Source organism: Ranitomeya imitator, chromosome 1 (genome assembly GCF_032444005.1).
Source record: "Ranitomeya imitator isolate aRanImi1 chromosome 1, aRanImi1.pri, whole genome shotgun sequence".
Classification (NCBI taxonomy): domain Eukaryota; kingdom Metazoa; phylum Chordata; class Amphibia; order Anura; family Dendrobatidae; genus Ranitomeya; species Ranitomeya imitator.
In genome coordinates, this window is record NC_091282.1 from 365,896,402 (window position 1) to 365,922,780 (window position 26,379).

At 38.9% G+C, this 26,379-nt stretch overlaps 1 gene segment (V, D, J or C); it reads left to right on the plus strand.

The window, feature by feature from the left end:
- Window positions 1-18,229: 18,229 nt before the first annotated feature.
- LOC138672904 (T cell receptor alpha chain constant-like) overlaps window positions 18,230-26,379 on the plus strand; it is a 59,784-nt gene continuing 51,634 nt past the window's right edge. Inside the window, 1 exon segment of the C gene segment in view lies at window positions 18,230-18,341. Within this exon segment, the coding sequence occupies window positions 18,230-18,341 (112 nt within the window).

Below are 26,379 nucleotides of genomic sequence, written 5' to 3' on the forward strand. Positions count from 1 at the left end.
CAGTTTTAGCAGGGAACAGTCCTTCATGCGCAGCTTTGTAGGAGCTTGCCGTACCCCACTTCTGCGGGACGAACAAATTGAAGTCGTTGTCGGATGGATGGCAGCTAATGCCTTGACTTCGATTAGTGCCACATCCTCTCAGGTACGGAACACTGAAGAGCACCCATCTGTCTCTTCACCACCTGCCAAATTGTCCAGGCAGTCAGAGAACCCATGACAGGAGCCATCTCTACTTCTGTTCTCTGAATCTCTTGGCTTGGAAAGAGGGGGCCGCCAAGCAGCATTCTAGAATCTGAAGAGGTAGTATGCAGTGATGCACAACAGCTTTGTCTCTCTGAATCTGAAGAGGCGGGTGGGCCAGTGCCTACGGTCACAACACCTCAGTACGCATCTGATGATGAGACACAGGTGTCACTTTCTGGTGCGTACTGTGCTGCCGAGATTACCCAGGAGAAGCAGTTGTTGGAAGAGGGTAGTGTAGATGATGAGGTCCTTGACCCATCATGGCGTGAAGTACAGGAAGGAGGTGGGAGCAGCTCTGAGGAAGAGATTCCCCAAACGGCCCAAAGAGGGAGAGGAAGGGGGAAGACTGCGTTTCCTGTAGCCTCCACTTCGGCACCCATTAGAAGCATGCCTCTTCCAAAACCCAAAACGGGCGCTCCCAAGACTTGCAGTGCCTGGTCTTTTTTTGACACAGTTGCAGATGACATTTGCCTTGTCAAATGCAAGCTGTGTCATCAGAAAGTCAAAAGAGGGAAAAGTGTCAGCAACCTCAATACCACAAATATGTGGAAACATGTGCGGACCAAGCACGTAGTGGAGTTACAAAAACGCACTGAAGACCTAGGCCAACCTACATCGGCACCTACCACCTCTTCAGCTCGTGTTGTAGCCTCTTCTTCCAGCTCACACACAGCTGGTTCGGCTTCCTCACAGGATCGCCATGGAAGAACCTCTGGCACTGTTGTACAGCGACCCAGTGTAATTCCACCCACAGCACCACGTTCCCTGTCATCCTCACCCTCCCAGCCCAGTCTACAGCCATCGGTAGCACAGGCATGGGAGAAAAGGCGGCCATTCTCGGCAAACCACCCCCAAGCACAGGCTCTGTATGCTGGCATTGCAAAACTACTGTCCCTTGAAATGCTGACATTCAGGCTGGTGGAGACTGACACCTTCCGTAACTTCATGGCATTGGCAGTCCCACAATACAACGTGCCCAGCCGCTTTTATTTCAGCAGGCAAGCCATCACTGCCCTGCAAAAGCATGTGGAGGGAAACATTAAACATGCGCTACTAAATGCCGTCAGTAGCAAGGTCCACCTCACCACCAATGCGTGGACCAGTCACCATGGACAGGGACGATACCTTTCCCTCACTGCCCATTGGGTCAATGTTGTGGAGCCGGGTACAGATTTTGTGAGTGGCACTGTACGTCTTCTGCCAACTCCAAGGATTGCAGGAATCCAGTCTGTACACATTGACTCCTCCTCATACTCCAGTTCCTCTGAATCATCGCTGCAGGAGCCGTCACAGTCCACCTCCACATGGACCCGTGAACACTTACCTGTTACGACCGATAAGAGCACAACCGTGGCCAAACGTCAACAGGCCGTATTGAAATTAATTTCTTTGGGGAATCGAAGCCACACAGCGCAGGAGCTTTGGAATGCCATCAATCAGGAGAGCGATGTGTGGTTTGTGCCAGCGAATCTCCAGCCAGGCATGGTAGTGTGTGACAATGGCCGAAATCTGGTGGCAGCTCTGGGCCTAGGCAAACTCACATCCCATGTCTGGCACATGTGCTCAACTTGGTCGTGCAAAGTTTTTTGAGGGACTATCCAGATCTTGATGCACTGCTGCACAAGGTCTGCCTAGAGTGTGCTCACTTGCGGCATTCCAGCATGGCAAGATGGCTCTGCAGCGCCGATTCCGCCTTCCGGAACATTGCATCATATGTGACCTACCCACCAGGTGGAATTCAACGTTACATATGTTGGAGCGGTTGTGTGAGCAGCAGCCAGCAGTAATGGAGTACCAGCTGCATCAGGCGCAAAAAAGTCGCACTGCGCGCCGTTCAGACTTCACAACCACTGAGTGGGCCACTATGATTGGCGAGTGCAGATGATGCACTAGTCAGCATGACTCTCCCCCTTATCTGCCTGCTTGAAAAAAACACTGCAAGCGCTAAGGGATGAGGTTGTGGAAGAGGTGGAGGATGAGGAGTCACAAATGTCATCAGCTTTTGGACAGTCTGCCAACTTGGTTCCTCACAAAGGCCTAGGCAGGGGACACTTTGTGATGAGAATGAGGAGGAGTCAATGGAGGAGGAAGACATCTGTCCAGAGGAGGGAGGTACACAATGCTCTAGTAGTCAGTATGTAGAGCGAGGGTGGGGTGATGCAGAGCAGGCAGAGATCACTCCTCAACAGGGGACAGCGTTTCTTGGCCAGTTGGCAGTCTGCAGCAAGTGGTGGATTTCATGCTGCAGTGCCTGAGAAATGACCGCTGCATCGCCCACATTCTCCACATGGCTGATTATTGGGTATACACCCTCCTAGATCCTCGCTACCGGGACAACTTACAAAGCCTCATAACACCGTTGAACCGGGTGCGTAAAATGCAGGAGTACCAAGACACACTGGTGCATTCCGTCATCTTCTCCAGTCCAACCGAGAGCAGTGTTGCTAGTGCTTTACAAAGCAGCTCAGTGTATCGAGGCAGTGAAGGAAGCTTTGCACAAAGAGGGAACAGAAGCAGTGTCTCAGCACAAGGCAAGACCAGTATGGCCCAACTGTGGCAAACTTTTGTGTGCCCGCCACAAATGTCTACACCATCACAGACAGCTCCAGTCAGCAGGAGGCAACGTTTCCGTCAGATGGTGACAGACTACATGTCTTGCCCTCTCAGTGTACTCCCAGACGGCTCTTCCCCCTTCAAGTTTTGGGTCTCTAAGCTGGATACATGGCCAGAGCTTAGCCAGTATGCATTGGAGGTGCTGGCTTTCCCTGCTGCTAGTGTATTGTCGGAACGCGTCTTTAGTGCCGCAGGTGGTGTACTAACAGACCGTCGCATGCGACTATCCTCCGATAACGTTGACCGGCTTACTTTTCTGAAAATGAACAAGGCCTGGATCTCGCAGGAATTTGCCACTCCTCTTCCAGATTAAATAATTGGTTGGCAACAGTATCCAGGTCTCCTGTTGTGTTCATGTTTCTACCACCTGAACTGTAATCCCTGGGCTCCAACACCGCCAGTTGCTGCTCAGAAGTGCCGTCTGCACAGTCAACACATGACCCAGTGTTATTGGGTTTCAGTAACGTCAGCTGATCCCCAGCTGTGTATCCGGCAATTTCTTCTGCTCCCTCCACACTCACACTACTACAGATATTAAAGGGAACCTGTCCCCCCAGGCATTTGTAAATAAAAGAGCCACCTTGTACAGCACTAATGCTGCATTTGGACAAGGTGGTCTTTTTGTTATGCTCCTTGCACACGCTGGACTAAACACTTATAAAATGTGCCCCCTCATACCGTGAAAGTCCCGGAGGCGGGACTTTCCTTCCTAATCAGACGTGGCACAGCCGTAATTCTTACCCCCTTGTCGCCAGGTGCTACCTCCTCAGTGTTGTTTGAATCTGTCCCGGCACCTGTGCTGTTATGTTATCCCTTAGCCATGCGCAGTTAGCGCTGCCCTTCTTCTGACATCATTTGATGTCAGGCTGACTGCGCCTGTGCGGCCACGCTGGCCGTGATCCCGCCCCGCAGTGTCTTCTGATTTATTCACACTGCGGGGCTGGGATTCATGGGCACGCGCAGTGCATATCTTCGCCTCTCACTCATCTCCCTCCGCCTTCTTCAGACTGTGCAGCGTCAGCTGATCCCTAATCGCCATGGCATGCGCTTAGGGATTAGCTGACGCTGTACAGTTTGAAGAAGGTGGAGGGAGATGAGTGAGAGGCGAAGATATGCACTGCGCATGCCCATGGGATAACATAACAGCGCAGTCAACGGGACAGATTCAAACAACGATCAGGAGGCGGCGCACGGTGCCAAGCGGGTATGAATGACAGCTGTGCCCCGTCTGATTAGGAAGGAAAGTCCCGCCTCCGGGACTTTCACGGTATGAGGGGGGCACATTTTATAAGTGTTTAGTTCAGCGTGTGCAATGAGCATAACTAAAAGAGCCTTTTCCTTGTGCAGCATTAGTGCTGCACAAGATGGCTCTTTTAGTTACAAACGCCTGGGGGGAACAGGTTCCCTTTAATTTCTGTAGTAGTGTGAGTGTGGAGGAAGCAGGAGAAATTGCCGGATACACAGCAGGCGATCAGCTGACATTACTGTACCCCAATAACACGGCAGCAAGTGTTGACTGTGCAGACAGCACTTCCGAGCAGCAACTGGCGGTGTTGGAGCCCAGGGATTACAGGAAAAACAGAGTGTAGGCAGAGACCTAATTGGAGCAAGTTTAATATATGTTGTAGTCTTTGTGTGGAGGGAGCAGTAGACATTGCTGCATACACAGCAGGGGAGCAGCTGGCCTTACTGAACCCCACTAACACAGGAGCTAGTGTTTTTCTCTGGATGAGAGACTCTACGGCGGTCTGCAGCCTTCTGTCTAGTGTCTATGATTTTTAACCCTTTAGGGACCAGGCCGCACTTTTCAAATCTGACGTGTCACTTAAATGTGGTAATAACTCTGAAACATTTCAACGTATCCCAGTGATTTTGCAATTGCCTCTTCATGACACATTGTTCTTTATGATAATTATTTAGGATAAATTTAGATCAATATGTTTTGCATTTATTATAAATATCTGATATTTGACAAAAATGTTAATAAATTAGCAATTTTCAAACTGTGAATGCTTATATCTTGAATCCAGATCATCACACCACACAAAAAAATATTTCCCATATATCTCCTTTACATGAGCACAAATTAGTAAAATGTCTAAAATGTCCTTTTATGTTGTTAGGATATTAGAAAGTTTAAAAATATAGCAGCATTTTTTAATTTTTTCAAGGAAATTTACAAAACTTATAGTATTAGGGAGTTATTTAGTTTTGAAGTGACTTTGGTGAACCTATACATAACAGAAACCCAAAAAGTGATACCATTTTATAAACAGCACCCTTCGGTATGTTAAAAGTGTTTTGTTTATTAACCCTTCTTGTGCTTTTCAGGAATTAACGCAAAGTGGAATCACAGGGATGAAAAAATTATATATTTTTTTACCACTAAAATGTTGCTAACATCTGAAAAGGTCACCAACCATAGCTGACAGACTCTAAGGGCACTAATTGGCCTTAAATTGCCATGGTAACAATCAAGACCACGCGATGATTTTAGGGTGCCGATGGGGATAAAGAGGTAGCCCCCACTGTACTAACCAATCTAAATGCCATTGTCACTATTGACAGCACCATCTAAGGGGTTAAATAGCCATGGTCAGTGCCAAAGCAGAATCTGGCTAATACTACAGGGTGTCAGTTATAGTGTACAAGTGATCACTGGGGCCAAAATTGAAGACAGTGATTTTTACAGAATAAGGCATCATCCAGGAGGCATACAGGTATAACTAATTTCTGCTGTATACAACCTGTATGTCCATATTATTAGCTCAAAGGTGTGACAGTGAAACAAACAGTTAAAACATTTTAAATGCCTTTTTGTACCAGATTCGCCCTAATAAGAACCATTCTAATACGTCATCCTATTTTACTGTACATTTGAATGCAGAGGCATAATAGGGGTTTAGCCCAAGGGGGAGAAACTCCTACAGACCAGAAGGCAAGCACGCACACATGTTCAGTGCATTATTCCTCTCAACATTTTTCATTTAGCACTTCCTGCTTCAATCTATTTTATATCTGCCTGCCCCCCCTTGTGGTGAAAGTAGGGTATTACTGTCCCAGATTTACTGAATGAGAATTAGGTCATCATATCCTTGTATGTGCCTGTGGGTAATCTCCTGTGCGCCTAACTTCACTCAGCACTTTGTATTTGGATGGGTGCTGTCACAGTGAGCGGCATTGGGCATTCTTCATGTATCAAGTAAGTTCTACCTATCACTGTACTATAATAATTATCATAGCGTAATAACATGGATGTGTTATCTCTGGAATATTCAGCGTAAGGTATACGCATGCCTGAGGCTTCACATCGCCTCCCCTCCTGCCTAATGTAAGATATTAAAGAAACATATGTTATTTCACTATATTTAAGTTTTAAGCATAGATCTATTAATATGAACTTCAGATAATATAAATTCCAGGCCTAATGCTCTTTTTAAAGGCAGATAAAACTAATTTTAAAGTACAGGGCTGATGGAGATCGCAGAAGCAATTCCAGTGCATTTATTCTAGGAAAAAAAAAAGTTTCTTGGTGTTTTAATAAGATAGTAATACGGTGATCATACTCAGTGCATAACCAACAGGATGGAGATCTGTAAAGTCTATGCAGAGTTATTGTTAAGGAATCCTTCACTGTGCGATGAGGGATCTCGTTCACTTTTGGCCATGAGTTATTTCAGGTTACCAGGATCTGTTGGAGATGTCGACCGGTATGTGAAGGAGGTTGAGGTGGGATTATTGGTACCATACAAACACAGGGTTGTAGAACACTAATATATTATGTGTATTACATTGGAAAGATCGAGAGGACAGGAATAATGTATGAACATCATGTAACATGAATATTATATTAAACAAGTCCTAAGTCATATTGCACGACTCGTTTAAAGGGTTGATTGTGACTTGTGGGATCGCTACTTCCAACAGGTGGCGCTATAGAGTTTAAGTCCTCTTTTTCTCAGAAGAGGCAATTTGCATATTAAACAAGTACATTTATAATTTATTGTTACGGCAGTATGAACCTATAGTCTTCATGAATCCACCAACATGGCACATACTGATGAATACCCGTTTCACATTGCTCATACATCATTATCATATATCCGGGCAACCATTTGTACCTGCGAAACTGTCTTATTTGTCTAACCGTGACATAGAAAGTATTATACAATGCGACTATAGAAACATCATAGAATACAAATAGTCAAAAAAAGGCACATGACATGGGTGAGTGGGAAAAAGTCATAAAGAAAAAAGTGGTGATGGCGATATTTCATAAATAAGACGCAAGTGTCAAAATAGTGATATATCTGCCATCTGATTTTTACCACTTTGTTATAAATATTTCCCATTGCACTTCATTTAATACAATTAACAGACAGACGTGACACATACGCCATTCCAATTAAAGTATTGTGAAATGTATTTAAACACTTAAATAGTCAAATTGTTCTTTTCTTTAGATTTATTTTTTTATCATTCTAACATTATCCTTCTGATAGCCATCATCAAGCTATATACATACGTCATAGCAGCTAAAATTGTTATGTAATAATAATTATGGAAATTATCGTCTTCAGTGGTGCATTTGGATTATGTTAATAAGTGCCTCCATACTGCTTAAATATCTGGGGAATGCAATAGATGTCATTGTCAAGAATAATGCTATTAGGTAATGAGCAGAGACGTTAAACATATAGTGTTATAGTAATCTATATGACACAACATTGTCATCCTAAAGGCAAAAATTACAGGTAAAGCAGGAACTATGAAAATATCATATGGATTTTATGCGTAAGATCAACTTTGGAAAATGTGTTTAGGTGAGGAGCAAAGGTCATCGCAATGAGTAGGCTCCTTTAATATAAAAACTATGATATACAAGAAGTTAAAATATGGCCGTAAATCTGATATGTCGGACAGTGCTACTATGGGGACAGCATATATCTTATATAATGCTGGCTGTGTCCTTCTGTATGAAGCCGAAATGGGTGGCGCCTGCACAGTGTGGTGCCGGGGTCAGCGCATGCGCATACCGCACCTCGGTACCATTTCATTGAACACACAGTGTATGTGAATTTGCAGACACAGTGTCTACAACAAAATGGCGCCTGATATTGCGGTATGTACACGCGCTGATTCCGCAGCCATTTTATTGAAGTAATGTACAACAACATCAACATAACAGTGTCAAAATCGCTATTATCCCTATGGCCGACACGTGAGCAGTGCTATGTTGACGTTGTAGCACATTACTTCAAGAAAATGAAGTCAGCATGTGCACTTATCATGATCTTTGGCGCCATTTTATTGAAGACACTGTATATATGAATTCACCCACACCCTGACTTTGGTGCCATTTTATTGAAATATTGGACTATAAAATTAAACATAGCTCTGCGCACGCCAACACTTCAGCTAAAATTGTAATACACTGCGAGCAGAGCACAAACGCCAACCATATGGCTACTGGAAAAAGGGAGAAGATGATTGTACTAAAAAGTTACATAGCGCTGCGCACGCCCACACTTAAGTGCCGTTTTAATTCTAATGCGCAAAAAATGTGGTTTACAGAGAAGTTTTTCACACAATAAAAAAAATAGCGTTTTTAACTAATACTTTAATAAGATTAAAAATATGCCAACAAAAATGTCATATATCAGTAAGCAAATCATATCCATAAAGTTATAGCGCCTACCATACGCATGTTATATAGGTTTACTGCTCTGTTCTCCAAGTGTAGAATCCATTTCAGTAGTAACAGCCTAACCCAAGAGGAGTTTTTGTGATGTCACGTATCATTGTGCATAGCACGAACGATAGAAAGCTGATATTTGGTCAAGGGACAAAACTAACAGTTATATATAGTAAGTATCACCTGGTAAATATGTCATCACTCAGACATGCAAGGTTTACATTTCATATATATTTATATATATATGTATATATATATATATATATACAGTGGGGCAAAAAAGTATTTAGTCAGTCAGCAATAGTGCAAGTTCCACCACTTAAAAAGATGAGAGGCGTCTGTAATTTACATCATAGGTAGACCTCAACTATGGGAGACAAACTGAGAAAAAAAAATCCAGAAAATCACATTGTCTGTTTTTTTAACATTTTATTTGCATATTATGGTGGAAAATAAGTATTTGGTCAGAAACAAAATTTAATCTCAATACTTTGTAATATATCCTTTGTTGGCAATGACAGAGGTCAAACTTTTTCTGTAAGTCTTCACAAGGTTGCCACACACTGTTGTTGGTTTGTTGGCCCATTCCTCCATGCAGATCTCCTCTAGAGCAGTCATGTTTTTGGCTTTTCGCTTGGCAACACGGACTTTCAACTCCCTCCAAAGGTTTTCTATAGGGTTGAGATCTGGAGACTGGCTAGGCCACTCCAGGACCTTGAAATGCTTCTTACGAAGCCACTCCTTCGTTGCCCTGGCGGTGTGCTTTGGATCATTGTCATGTTGAAAGACCCAGCCACGTTTCATCTTCAATGCCCTTGCTGATGGAAGGAGGTTTGCTCTCAAAATCTCACAATACATGGCCCCATTATTTCATGTACCCGGATCAGTCGTCCTGGCCCCTTTGCAGAGAAACAGCCCCAAAGCATGATGTTTCCACCACCATGCTTTACAGTAGGTATGGTGTTTGATGGATGCAACTCAGTATTCTTTTTCCTCCAAACACGACAAGTTGTGTTTCTACCAAACAGTTCCAGTTTGGTTTCATCAGGCCATAGGACATTCTCCCAAAACTCCTCTGGATCATCCAAATGCTCTCTAGCAAACTTCAGACGGGCCCGGACATGTACTGGCTTAAGCAGTGGGACACGTCTGGCACTGCAGGATCTGAGTCCATGGTGGCGTAGTGTGTTACTTATGGTAGGCCTTGTTACATTGGTCCCAGCTCTCTGCAGTTCATTCACTAGGTCCCCCCGCGTGGTTCTGGGATTTTTGCTCACCGTTCTTGTGATCATTCTGACCCCACGGGGTGGGATTTTGCGTGGAGCCCCAGATCGAGGGAGATTATCAGTGGTCTTGTATGTCTTCCATTTTCTAATTATTGCTCCCACTGTTGATTTCTTCACTCCAAGCTGGTTGGCTATTGCAGATTCAGTCTTCCCAGCCTGGTGCAGGGCTACAATTTTGTTTCTGGTGTCCTTTGACAGCTCTTTGGTCTTCACCATAGTGGAGTTTGGAGTCAGACTGTTTGAGGGTGTGCACAGGTGTCTTTTTATACTGATAACAAGTTTAAACAGGTGCCATTCCTACAGGTAATGAGTGGAGGAAAGAGGAGACTCTTAAAGAAGAAGTTACAGGTCTGTGAGAGCCAGAAATCTTGATTGTTTGTTGCTGACCAAATACTTATTTTCCACCATAATATGCAAATAAAATGATAAAAAAACAATGTGATTTTTCTGGATTTTTTTGTCTCAGTTTGTCTCCCATAGTTGAGGTCTACCTATGATGTAAATTACAGACGCCTCTCATCTTTTTAAGTAGTGGAACTTGCACTATTGCTGACTGACTAAATACTTTTTTGCCCCACTGTATATATTTATATTTGTACATACATATGTATATGAAAAATGCTAATAAAGGAAGCAGAACATCCAAAATAGTGAAAAAGTGAGGATCCTTTCTTCACCAAGGCCGGCTACGTCTCAGCTCTTATGGAACCTTTCTCCATTGGTTTTTAGGGAAAGACTACATAGAGAGCTGAGACATAGCTGGTGTTGGTGAATAAAGGATCCTTCCCTTTTCCCTATTTTTGGGATTTTTACATCTTTGACAGTAAACTTTGCCAGTGGGGGAGATTTGCATCCATTTAGGCAGTTCTGCCATTTTTGTGGATTTTTACATACACATTTATATTATTTCCAAATAATACCAGTAAAAATAGATATAAAATTGACTTATTCATAGACATGTTTTTGTCATCATAACACATTGTAGCCATTGTAAAAATGAGATGTTTTGTTGGGATCTGGAATATTTTCACCAATTAACACAATGGGGACTATGTTATTGTATGAAGGCCAATCACTGTGTATAGTGGGGCCGACAAACTCATATTCGGAAGTGGAACCAGACTATCTATAATATCAAGTAAGTAGCCTGCATCATTGTATGGGGTAATTGGGGTAATATAATAGTTGCATACTAATATTTAATATTATTGAAAAGTGTTGTATTTTTGGACAGTTGTCAACCTTAGCCATGTCTCTGTCCTATGGTGACCTATTGGGATTTTAGCAACTGAGAATATCACTGTGGGGGATCAAGCGAGAGGCTCATATTTGGGGTTGGGACCCTTCTGGTTGTTTTACTCAGTAAGTGCCATATTTTATTATTTAATTTGCTTTTACTTGACTTTGCATCAAAAGAAGTCAAAAAGTAGTTTTCGTGATGGGATATTTCACTGTGAACGATGGAGGTGGCAGAAGGCTGATTTTTGGAGGAGGCACAAGGCTATCAGTTGTACATAGTAAGTAAGGGTTAATGACACAAATGCATCGCTATGAGGGGGAGTAACTGAGGTGGGCATTCATTTTACCTTAATAATCTTAATAATTATTAAGCAATTAATACTTTATATAATACACGATGAGCAGATCTTTTCAGAATTCGATTTTTTATTTTGTAAAAAGAAAAAATAAAGGTATTGTTTTAAAATAATTTCCTTGGACATTGTAACATAAGTTAGTAAGTTAGGTCTCTTTTTTCATTTACAGTCCATCATTCACACACATATATATATACAGTATATCTTTCTCAAAATCTTGATTTGGGAAAGTAAAATTGTGAGAAATCTCCACATATAGGAATTATTCACATGGCAGTATTACAGCACTGTGCGGGCTCTGAGTTGCATGATAGGGGATCCATAGTAGTCTATGGGGCACCAAGTGATCCTCTGGACGACTCTGTACTGATATGATGGGATATATTATGGGGTTTTACTCCACCATTATCTAGATTCTATAGAGAAAAACCATGGGATGCTCCACCGAATAGAGGGATTTGTGCTTAAAATCGATGCTTTTAGAGAGGAATATCTCCAGAATACCATATGGGGTCCTAACTTCCCCCTATTTGATATGTCGTAACAAACTAAGTTCTGTTTCCCAATGTCCCCCTTTCCTTTCCCCTCTCACCCTCTCTGTTAATAAACAAAACAAACCCCTCAATTGCCAACTTACTTACCCCTTTTCCTTTACCACTCTGCCCCTTTGTTAATTATAAAATATTCAATAAAAATGATTGGAAAACAAAAAGCCCCCCGCTCTGTAGTATGGAGACACCATAGCGCCATGTACATGTAGTCTTGAGTAGATCAGTAAATGGACGACTTTCTATGAGATTACACTACGCCAGGTTACTGTAAGCAGGAGAATCACTGTGTATGGCTCCAACGAGAGGCGCGTATTTGGAAGTGGAACCAGACTCTCTGTGGCCCCAAGTGAGTATCAAATAATAGTGTAGAGATTGCTTTATAGAATTCATAATAACCTTAGACAACAAAACTTTATATATCTCCGGTAATTTCAGTAATTCAGACAAAAGAGGAGATTATTATGTTAATATCTGAGTCTTTTTGCGATATTTTTGTGATATTAGGCACAGACAGAACAAAAACACAAGGAACAACTAGCACAATTAAAAGCTGTGAAAATTACAGATCAGATTACAGTTACACAAGTATTTTTACATGTAGGTTATGATACAGTATTACGCCCATGGTAAAGTCAGGATTAGAATGACAAACATCTACAAGAACTACATAAACTACTAACATAAGTTAAAGGGGTAGTAGGTGTAATAATAATAATAATTGCAAATTACTCCATTTAAAAATGTGGTATAGTTTTCTGATTCACTGTCTATTTCCTCATGTGCAGGCATTGCAGGACCTTAGGTATCCATGGTTATGACCACTAGCAACAAGATAACTGTTCCCATATCAATGGTCGTAACCATGGATACTTAGGGTACACAATGCCCTGCATACCAGGAAAGAGACAGAGAATAAAAAAAAGCTAGACTACATTTTTAACTGGAGGCACTAGCTAATATTATTATTACACCATCTACATATGGGGATAGGATCTTGGAGATGGGAATACCACATTAAATGTAAATAAAAGAATATAAAGATGCAAATTTTTACAACAAAATCTAGTAAGAAATGTAAGTGCAGACAGGAGTTCAGTCCGGGCCACGTTATTGTAACCACGTCAGTCACAGTGTATGGCGCAGCACAGAAAGTTCTCTTCGGAAGCGGAACTAGAGTTCGTGTAACACCAAGTAAGTGTGCAGCTGAGTGTCTGCTCTTTCCCTAAACATACATATATGTGTATATATATACTGTATATATAATTACTCTTGGGACTCACAGTGTAATTTTCCTAACTAATACACCTACTTACTGTCTGTGAGCAAATTCCATAGACGCACCTGCAGATACCGCCACTACTGAACAAAACAGCGCAGTTATAAAATGGCAAAGTCTAGATCAGAATCCAGACCTTCCCCATTATAGTCAGTGATGTGGGTTCTGAACCCCTGGTTTGCGCCATGTAATCTGCCACTGCCATCAACTTTATTGTTGTCCTTCTATGACGAAGCATTGGAATTAAGAAACACAGATGTGAAGTAAGCCATACATCTGCTTTACCATGTGCCTTTATCTCGCTCTATTTCACATAACTGACAGGACACATAGCAATACAACCTAAAACATCACCAGTGTCCAGAAAGCTAAAGATCAGTGTGATACAGATACAGAGCTACAGCCATTTCTACCATGTGCGCAGGTCAGTTTTATGTACAGGGGGAATCACAGTGTTCTAACAACTATGCAAGGCTCATCTTTGGGCAAGGAACCAAAGTCGCTGTAAATCCAAGTGAGTCTATCTATCTATCTATCTATCTATCTATCTATCTATCTATCTATCTATCTATCTATCTATCTATCTCCTATCTGTCTGTCATCTAATTATCTATATATCGTCTATCTATTATTATTATGTTTTATTTATTATCTATCAATCATCTTTTATCTACCATCTATTATCTATCTATCTATCTATCTATCATTATTATATTATATCTATCATCTATTATCTATCATCTATCTATCATTTATTATCTATCCATCTATCTCTATCTATCTATCTATCTATCTATCTATCTATCATCTATCTATTATTATTATATTATATCTATCATCTATTATCTATCTATCATTTATTATCCATCTCTATCTATCTATCTATCTATCTATCATCCATATATTATTATTATTATATTATATCTATCATCTATCTATCATTTATTATCTATCCATCTATCTCTATCTATCTATCTATCTATCTATCTATCTTCTATTATTAGTATATTGATTATATCTATTATCTATCTATCTATCTATCATCTATTACTATTATTATTATATTGATTATCTATTATCTATCATCTATTATATCTATTTTGTGATGTTCTGATGATTTTACTGTTTTCTTGAAGATGCTTCTTTTACACACTTGCCATGTGACTTAATAACTTGGCGCCTCCATGTTCTGCCAGATCTGTCAAATGACAGGTATCACTGGCTCCACATACCCCCAGGGACTAATATTAGGTCTGATGACATTGTGCCATACTGATAAGAAAATTATCACTGCACACATGCCCTGAATGGAGCTTCTGATGCAGATGTGACCTATGTCTTCAGGCTTATCCACACTGGTGTTTTTTTGTACAGCAGTGCCTCAATGTGACGCTGTCCCCACCAGTGAGGCGCCCACATTGTCAGGCCATATTCAAAGATGTGATTATTAGTGGAGCACTTCTTTCTTTGGCTGCAGCCATGTTTGTTGTAGCAATATTATTGATTACTTTTTAGTTTTTGATATTCAGGAGAGAGATGAAGGGTAAATCGAGCCACAAGCAATTTGGGCCATTGTTTTTATTAGTTTGCATTTGGTAAAGCTGAAAGTCACGGTGGGCAAGTTCTTGAGGCCTCCATAGAGATGAGATGGCTGTCGGCCGAATGATGCTTTCTTCGACCGTTCTGCCGGAAGCCTCCTCAGATGTCTTTCCCATAGACTTGCTCGGCCGAGTGCTCCCCCATGTTCTCTATGAATCCAACAGCAATCTGAAATCGGACATTTCCTATCAACCTTTCTCCCGACCATCAGCAGGCCGGTGCCTCCATACATATTAGAGCGCTGGCTGAACCTGTCGATATAGGTAGACATTAGTCTAATGTGTATGGCCTTAGCCCAAAGCCGTCCATACTGTTATAGCATCAGGCTAATGATGTTGGAAAATATTTTCATTTGTTTCTACATGCCCAAATAAAATAGTTGTGTATGTGAAGCTGAGTGGCATCACTGGCACAATATGCCCGGTAGTGGTACCCTTTGATTTTGCACACACAGTGAGGAGGTTATTGTTATGGTGTGTGTCACTGTGAATAATAACAACAAGTATATATTCAGATCAGGGACCCGAGTATCAGTTATACCACGTAAGTAACTGTGTTTAATGTAATGACATCAAGTTATGTTTTCAGAATATATACTATTACTGCATTATAGTGCTCTATTACATGTACGGCTTTTTGCTCCAAAGCTTCACTACGTTTGGTCAAATACATTTAGTTATCAGAATTATATATCAGCAGCCCAGGACTAGGAGTGGAGGAATATATCTCATGGTGTTATCTAAAATGTAATAGTAAATTTTGTTATATTTATATAATAAATATAACGTATATCCGTATGTTTAATGTCTCTTACCGCATGTATATAAAGATGTCAATATCCCATGCTATAAAGAATAATTAGGGGAGAAGAAGTAGAGGAATAGGCAGTTTTTGGCACAGGAGATGTCACTGTGTGGACTCGGAGCTGCCAACAAACTTATATTTGGTGGAGGAACAGTCTTGTCTGTCACGCCTAGTAAGTACTACTAGAATTAGGAACGCTGTACTTATACCTAACAGTATTTTACAATTTAAGATCGTTTTGTGCATTTCTCTGCTGTGTAGAAGAATAAGAAATAAGAAGTTCTATAGTTTCCTATTATTCTTTGTGAATGAATTCCTTGCCGTTGTCAAAAAATTCATTATTCACTTCTCAGTTGCATCTAACAATATTTTACTCACTAGAGACTTGGAAATGGTGTCAAGAAGACATAAAATTCTCTATTTGTATAGTGTGTACACATGATTTAGATACTCTGAAAATCATTCTAATAATAATATTAAATAAAGGAATAAAGTATAAAAAACATTCCCCCAACCTTCATAAGGTTAATTTAATGCAAGTTGTACTGGAATTTTTGTGAAATTTGAAGCTTCACAAACTGCGGATTTTATCACATGAGGATAAACAATGCCTCCTCTTTGCTGTAGATTTTTTTTTAAACGGATTAGTTGACGGAACCTGATACATTTTTAGCACATCATCTGCTATATGCAAAGTCTCCAACAGGGTCCCCCAGGTCACTAATAGTAATAGTCTTTTCATTTAGGCCAAATGGACGTTTTGGGCCCCCTAGGCTCTAGGGCCCGAGTGTGATTGCAACCCCTGCACCTACTATAGTTACACCCCTGATAGAGAGAGAAAAGGAGAAACATTGATGGTGACTTGCATGTAGATTCTTGCTTCAGTGTGTACATGTACTCTGAGCTATTAGTTTTTTATTAGTAGAAATTGAATATTGTATTCACAAAATTAAAAGGGTGCTGTTGCTCATTTCCCCTCTTCCACAGCGCGCGCTATGTTTTTGTATATTCTCTTCTTTCTTGTTAATATACCAAAATCCACAACTCGTAGCCTGCCTCTTTACTTCTAATACCCAATCAGGATAGCTGGAAATTACTTTTCTACACTAGACAACGACTTTACCATTCTTCAACTTAAACGGTTAATCCTATCCTTTAACAGTGACATGTGCATGTATGATGCATTTAGCCATTCTATACATGATACCCATAATGTTTCTGCTGGGATAAGTTCTTGTAATGACGTCAGTCACTGTGATAATGATGCTCGGAAGATGGTCTTTGGTCAAGGGACAAATCTCAAAGTTTCCCCAAGTAAGTCTATGAAACTGGCGTGAAACCATGTTCTAGCAGTAACATCTACATCAAGAACTGCAGTGCACAGTATACGTGTGTGAATCCGCCGTCATTTATTATTTTACTGCATTTCAGGTAGCCTATAAAGCGGAGCTTACTCCATAGGCACGTGCTCTGTCGAATCGTGTGCTGGATGCTAATATATATATATATATATATATATATGTATATATATATATATATATGTATATATATATATAATTATATGTACTGTATATTCTGCACCCTGAATGTGTCCAGCAGTAGTGGTGTAAAAATATAGACTGGTGCGTTTTCTTACTATTAGTCTCTCTTGTATTGTATAATGAATGCAGTGTTCCGTTACCCGTGGATTTGCTGAGAGTTGTAGTTGTGCAATAGCCGTGGAGCCAGAGAGTAAGAACCATTAGTATATAAGACCATGTATATCTCTTCACCTTCGGTCATTATTACGGTGTGCTGGTAATGGAGACTTTTTAGTATGTTTTTAGCAATTAGAGGAAAGTCGTATTTCATTGCCATTACCATGATTATACGACACTTTGCAGTCTATTATTATTATGCTTTGCTTATATAGCGCTATCATATTCCGCAGCACTTTACAGACATTATCATCACTGTCCCCAATGGGGCTCCCAATCTCAATTCCCTATCAGTATATTAGTATTATATAATAACCCCTGTGTCCAACCCAGTAGGTTATATCATATTACACCACAGAATGTTTCCCGCACATAATAGTGAGATAAGAGGTTTTCGCTACTGGAAATATCACTGTGTGCTACCGGATTCTCCAATAGGCTCACATTCGGCAGAGGAACGGCTGTATCTGTTTTGCCCAGTAAGTAGCACTTTAGAGCTTATAGATCTAAAGTTATTCTAAAATAAGTATTCATACATCAGTAGAGAAAAACAGCGTTTATGCCCCAATATGTCCGTAGCATGTTCCCAGGGAGGTCACCTAATACAAGGAGGGAATGGTAATTCATGGGCAACTTCTCTTACTGCTATTCAAAAATGAACGTACATGTTATAATTGGTCAGCATTGCACAGAGCGTTCTGTTTTTCCATCCTCCAGACCAAGACGCTTCGTCCATGATGGAAATGTAACTTTCTCCAATGTAACTGTATTGTGTGGGCGGTTTTCATGGGTTGTAGTTATATATTGTAGAACTATATTGAACTATATAGTGATATTTATGAAGGCCAGAGACTGTGATGCGGAGAAGACATGAGCTTTTCTTCTGAGCCCGAGAGTTTATGTAATGCTCCTGAACACTGTGCTACATCTGGATATGACAAACTCTTGTTTGGAAAGGGCACCAAAGTGGAAGTGATGCCAAGTAAGTGATTATACTATATATTGCCAAAATGATAGGTAGATAGATAGATAGATAGATAGATAGGTAGATAGATAGATAGATAGATAGATAGATAGATAGATAGATAGATAGAAAAGAAACAGCAGCAGCACTGTGTAAGGGCCAAGATACATGAAAACACTAGAAATAATAAATCTGAACTGTGTTATTACTCAGTAAGATGTACTTACAAAAAATCAAGGTTCTTGGCTCATAAATTCACCACTTCATGAATGGAATCAACCATGCCAAGGTGAGAGGTATGTACAGTAGGGTAGGACCCATCAGATAGAGGTCACCTTGTTGTGGTAGATGAGCACACGTGAATTGGCCAATTTATGCGCTAAGAACCTTAATTTATTGTAAGTGCATGTTATTGAATAACAACATAGTTTAGATGTAATATTTCTAGTGTTTTCATGTATCTTAGCCCAGTCTTACAGAGTGCTGCTGTATTTCCTTTTCATATCATGCAGTCATTGCAAGTTGCACCTGTAAACACTGAGGAGGTGCTGGTCAGGCTTTCCACTATAGATAGATTTATTTTTTTTATTTTACTTATATAGTGCCATTAATTCCACAGCCCTTTACAAACATTATCATCACTGTTCTCATAGGGTCTCACAATCTAAATTCCATATTAGGATGTCTTCGGAGGGCGGGAGAAAACACGCAAACATGAGGAAAACCTACAAACTCCTTGCAGATTGTGTCCTAGGTGGAATTTGAACCCAGGACCCTAGCGCTGCAAGGCTGCAGTAATACCCACTGAATCTCTGTGCTGCCCCTGACAGACAGACAGACAGATAAATATGTGCTTGAGAGAGATAAATTAGATAGAGGGTTTCTGAAAAGCTTCTGAACACGGTGTTACATCAGGAAATGACAGGCTTACATTTGGAAAGGGCACCAAAGTAGAAGTGATCCCAAGTAAGTAATTATACAATATACTGTCAAGAGACAATTTTCACTACAGTTTTACTGTATTTATGTATATGAAGTCTTGAAGTTGTTGGCTATAATTACTCCGTTTCTCTAGATTGTGCACTATAACCCCAGTCCATCATAGATACAGAATTGCAGATATTGCTTGATCTTTAAACCTTTGACATAAAGCCACGTAATATTCATCATAAAATACTATTACCCCAACATATAATAATAATTCACCATATTTCGCCAAAAAAGGGATTGTAAAAAAGTAAATTTAAAGTGTGGATTCTCTATTCCAATTCAAAGCAGAGTAATAATGAAAACTGATAAGTCTAGGTAAATTATATATTTATAAATTCATCTAATATCTGTAGATTATATATTTTTACATACTGAGTACTCTCAGTAGGCTTTTTGATGAAAACAGAAATATTTTTTATTCTCTGACAGCAAATTTACATTTTGTAAATCGTGAAAAACTGAGATAAAGTTATTAGAAAAGTAAAAAAAAAAAGTTTTACGCAAAAATAAATAAAATCCCCTTTGAGGATCTGTGTATATGGGTAATTTTTGGACCGAGCGCATGGTCACTATTCACCTTTTCTAGTTGTAGACACGTTTTATAGTCATCTACAGTGACATTGATTTGATAATGACGATTCTAAAAAATAGTTTATTAACAAACGTCATATTTATATTGTTGAGGATCCTATAAAGAGCGATTCTATCATGTTTATTCATGGATTAAATTATCAGAAATGTTTTTACTTGCGCTAATGCTATTCTGTGATAGAAAAATCTGAAAATCCCAATAAAGGATCTATCTAGTAAATATTCGACATCGGTCTTGTAAAGGGATTATCATAATGTGTAAGGTAAAGGTCCTCTCCTTGCAGAAAATGTTCTGCACTTCAGTAGCTTAATTTTCTCTGTGATCCCCTCGGTGGGTTTCCTTACATGCCCCCATACTGTATGTCTCACATACGTAGCTATTTGACAAGCCTTGAAGCACTGTGCTTGATAGTAGTTGGGGCTACGGGCTGACATTTGGCAGCGGGACCAAGTTACTAGTGACTCCGAGTAAGTATAGCTGCTAGAATTGTACTGCGTATGTTCTACCAGAAATCAGACATTAAAAAAGTCTATTCTTAAAGGGACTCTGTCACCTGAACAGGAGGGAACAATCTTCAGCCATAGAGGCGGGGTTTTCGGGTGTTTGATTCACCCTTTCCTTACCCGCTGGCTGCATGCTGGCTGCAATATTGGATTGAAGTTCATTCTCTGTCCTCCATAGTACACGCCTGCACAAGGCAATCTGGCACAGCGCAGGCATGTACTATGGAGGACAGAGAATGAACTTCAATCCGATATTGCAGCCAGCATGCAGCCGGCGGGTAAGGAAAGGGTGAATCAAAAACCCCAAAACCCCGCCTCCATGGCTGAAGATTGTTCCCTCCAAATTCAGGTGACAGAGTCCCTTTAATGTCTGATAATACAAAATATATTATACTAAATATGTAGTAATAATGTAAAAAAAAAGACAAAATATATGAGTAATTATTACTTTGGCACCATATGGCTGTTACGTCCTATTGATAAATTTGGCAAATAGAAAAGAAAAGCAGGTTAGCCTCAGTGTTGTACCACTATTCATAGAAAAAAGTGGATTTCAACCAATCAAGTGCCCCCAGCAAAACTCTGAACAACTGCTCTCTTCCTAATTTTTTTTTTTTTTAAAGTTGGAAATAATAATAATCAGAGATTTTCTATTATTATTGAGTAAATAAAGGACCCTGCCCCAGTGTATCCTACACTCAAGGTAGCCACATATAGCTATGTACGAGGAAAGCTCTATTCAGATTATATATACAGTATGTACAAAATACATCAAATAAAATCGTATAAAATAAAAATATAAAAATAGGAATCTATAAAGTAATTTTTTTTTTTAGCTGAAGAAACTGATGCCGATTATTTTGACTGTAATTATCGTCATTTTACGGATTACAGTGAACGCAGCTGATGTCTTCATATCAGAACTATGGGCTGTAGACATGAATCACTGATAATCACAATGATTTATTATGGTTTTCCAATGTGTCCATAAAAAAATATTGCGTGTCTGTGATTGTTTTGTGACCTATCCTGAAAAAAAATAAAAAGTCAAGTTGGCAGCTCTGGTGCTCGGGTGAGTGAAATCTTCCAGCTGCGAGAGATATTGTAAAGCTGCGAGTTATTGTGCAGCCACCGGTAACAGGGGAAAGCTGGCATTCGGAGGAGGGACGCGGCTTTATGTTTCTCCCAGTAAGTTTATTTCTGTAAGAATATTCTAAATGTAGCACATTGAATCTAATAGTGAATAATGAATGCTGAGATTAGTGGCATCCCCGGTAATAGGGAATAGCAATATCTCCATATAATAGTGGTAGGATGGATAATTGCTATAGCGGACACTGTGTGCTATGGAGGAGTGCAGCTCAGGGACAAGTGTGACACTTTTTGTAATGACGCTGAGCACTGTGACTACATCTAGTGCCAATAAGCTGATATTCGGAACAGGGACGAAAGTTATTGTGTCACCAAGTAAGTGGCTCTGACTGATTCTTATAAGATTAATATTGTCAGACTGTGATGGGAAATACAGAGGGGGAGATTATTAATGCATTTTATCGGTTTTCTGCTGTTACAAATAGATCACATTTTGTAAGCATGCGGTAGTTATCTGTACAATTATAATGTAACCAGATTTAGGGCCTAAAAAGTGGAAAAACATCAATAGACAGATGAGTTACGTTACGTGTAAAGATGCAGAACGTTTATCAAACTTCGTGCAACATTTTGATAATTTGCAGCAACAAAGAAAACTGAGTCCTACAGTTCATCTCAAGATATATTCTCCCAATTTGTCTTAAGGCTCATTAAACCCTTTTTATTAACTAGACTTCTGTTAGAGTAGAACAATGTATTAATTTAATTCTCAGTGTGAATATTTGTAGAAAAGTTTGATGGATAGATAGATAGATAGATAGATAGATAGATAGATAGATAGATAGATAGATAGATAGATAGATAGATAGAGAGATAGATGGATATGGGATAGGTAGATAGATAGATAGATAGATAGATAGATAGATATGGGATAGGTAGATAGATAGATAGATATGGGATAGGTAGATAGATAGATAGATAGATAGATAGATAGATAGATAGATATGGGATAGGTAGATAGATAGATAGATAGATAGAAAGATATGGGATAGGTAGATAGATAGATAGATAGATAGATAGATAGATAGATAGATAGATAGATAGATAGATAGATAGATAGATAGATAGATAGATATGGGATAGGTAGATAGATAGATAGATAGATAGATAGATAGATAGATAGATATGGGATAGGTAGATAGATAGATAGATAGATAGATAGATAGATATGGGATAGATAGATAGATAGATAGATAGATAGATAGATAGATATGGGATAGGTAGATAGATAGATAGATAGATAGATAGATATGGGATAGGTAGATAGATAGATATGGGATAGGTAGGTAGATAGATAGATAGATAGATAGATATGGGATAGGTAGATAGATAGATAGATAGATAGATAGAAAGATATGGGATAGGTAGATAGATAGATAGATAGATAGATAGATAGATAGATAGATAGATAGATAGATATGGGATAGGTAGATAGATAGATAGATAGATAGATAGATAGATAGATAGATAGATAGATATGGGATAGGTAGGTAGATAGATAGATAGATAGATAGATAGATAGATAGATAGATATGGGATAGGTAGATAGATAGATAGATAGATAGATAGATAGATAGATATGGGATAGGTAGATAGATAGATAGATATGGGATAGGTAGATAGATAGATAGATAGATAGATAGATAGATAGATAGATAGATAGATAGATAGATAGATATGGGATAGGTAGATAGATAGATAGATAGATAGATAGAAAGATATGGGATAGGTAGATAGATAGATAGATAGATAGATAGATAGATAGATAGATATGGGATAGGTAGATAGATAGATAGATAGATAGATAGATAGATAGATATGGGATAGGTAGATAGATAGATAGATAGATAGATATGGGATAGATAGATAGATAGATAGATAGATAGATAGATAGATAGATAGATATGGGATAGGTAGATAGATAGATAGATAGATAGATAGATATGGGATAGGTAGATAGATAGATATGGGATAGGTAGGTAGATAGATAGATAGATAGATAGATAGATAGATATGGGATAGGTAGATAGATAGATAGATAGATAGATAGATAGAAAGATATGGGATAGGTAGATAGATAGATAGATAGATAGATAGATAGATAGATAGATAGATAGATATGGGATAGGTAGATAGATAGATAGATAGATAGATAGATAGATATGGGATAGGTAGATAGATAGATAGATAGATAGATAGATAGATAGATAGATAGATATGGGATAGATAGATAGATAGATAGATAGATAGATAGATAGATAGATAGATATGGGATAGGTAGATAGATAGGTAGATAGATAGATAGATAGATATGGGATAGGTAGATAGATAGGTAGATAGATAGATAGATAGATAGATAGATATGGGATAGGTAGATAGATAGATAGATAGATAGATAGATAGATAGATAGATAGATAGATAGATATGGGATAGGTAGATAAATAGATAGATAGATAGACAGATAGATAGATATGGGATAGGTAGATAGATAGGTAGATAGATAGATAGATAGATATGGGATAGATAGATAGATAGATAGATAAATAGATAGATAGATAGATATGGGATAGGTAGATAAATAGGTAGATAGATAGATAGATAGATAGATAGATAGATAGATAGATATGGGATAGGTAGATAGATAGATAATAGATAGATAGATAGACAAATAGATAGATAGATAGATAGATATGGGATAGGTAAATAGATAGATAGATAGATAGACAAATAGATAGATAGATAGATAGATAGATAGATATGGGATAGGTAGATAAATAGGTAGATAGATAGATAGATAGATAGATAGATATGGGATAGGTAGATAGATAGATAATAGATAGATAGATAGATAGATATGGGATAGGTAGATAAATAGGTAGATAGATAGATAGATATGGGATAGGTAGATAAATAGGTAGATAGATAGATAGATAGATAGATAGATAGATAGATAGATATGGGATAGGTAGATAGATAGATAGATAGATAGATAGATAGATAGATAGATAATAGATAGATATATAGACAAATAGATAGACAATAGATAGATAAATAGACAGATGATAGATTATTAGTATTATAAGAAAGTTGCAGAGCTCTTCATTATACAATAAGAAAACTTTATTTATGTAAAAAGTAAACAACCCTCTTTATCAGTATGTGAACCCCCGCTGTATGTTTGCAGTATTTGCATGCGAGATATGGAGACTATTCACCTATTTTAGTTGTAGGCACGCTTTATATTTGTCTATATTGCTGTCTCTGTGGAATTAATTGAATAGTGACGCTCTGGAGTGTAAAAATGATTTCTTAGCAAATGTCATATTTATATCATATAGAATCTTACAAAGAACAATTCTATCAATAGACATAGAGATTCCTGGAATATGTTATGAGAAATATTATCATTTACTCCTGCTAATATTCTCCTGTGGTAGAGAATATAACCATCCCAATATTGGAGGGACCAGACATTGGTCCTAAAATGGGGTTATAATTCAGAAGGTAAAGCGCCTCTCCTTGTAGAAAATATTTAATACTTAAGTAGCTTCATTTCCATTGGAATCCCCCCAGTGTTTCCTTACATGCCCCCATTCTGTACGTCTCACATACTGTATATAGCTATTTGACAAGCCTTGAAGCACTGTGCTTACTACTGGCACCTACAAACTGACTTTTGGCAGCGGGACTAAGCTTCTAGTGACTCCGAGTAAGTATAATTGTACTGTATTACCAGAAATCAGAAATTAAGAAATATCACTTCTTTTTATTAGGAATTATCCACAACTGTAAAATACCGCGCAAAAGTATAAAAGGTAGTAATAATATGCAGAACACAATATTTGAGAGTTATCAATCCCTCTGGATTATATCAGCAGTGTGCCAGCGTCTTGTCACTGTGAAGCATGGACCAGACTTATGTGGCCTCTTGATGAATTTGGCGAAAGTATAAAAAAAAAATCAAGTTTTGGTTTCTACCATCTGCAGTAAAAAAAATTGCAGAATTTTCTCAAATTAAGTGCAAGGACTTTACTATAAGGCTGCTTTCACACATCATTTTTTTGCCATCAGTCGCAATCCGTCAAATTTTGAAAAAAAACGGATCCTTCGCAGATTGTGAAAAACTGATGTGACGGATCCATTTTTTTTGCTTGATCCGACTAGCTAATCCGGCTACTAGATCCCAAAAAAATTGGCGCATGCTCAATTTCAAAAAACGGAATCTGTTGCCGGAATCCATCATTTCACGGATCCGGCGCATCTGTCGCTGGATCAGTTTTTTTACAAAATTCAACAGATTGTGACTGATGGCAAAACACTGATGTGTGAAAGGGGCCTTACTACTAATGATTACTATCAGAGACTTAACTATTACTACTATTTATTACTATTAGGGACTATACTGCTATTACTAATTATTACTATCAGACAGAGCCTTGACTGTTAGTGCACCTGCCCCAGTGTGTCCCATACACAGGGTATGTATATATATATCTCATTGTACACAGCTTTATACTATGGGATATATGTGACAGTGTCAGTGGAAAGCTCATGTTCTTGGGTGAATGAAATCTCCCAGGTCTGAGATAAATGTATTATAAAGCTGTGAGTTACTGTATACCCTCTGGTGATGGAGGAAAGCTGACATTCCTAGGAGGATGTTCTTCCCAATAAGGATTTTTTCTATAAACATATCGAAATGTAGCAATAAAAACTTCAATCGAATGTAGAAGTAACTAATGAATATATGTACTGAGATTAGTGACAACTCTAGTAATAAAAAATAGCAATTCTTGGCTCTTTATAACAGTGGTAAGA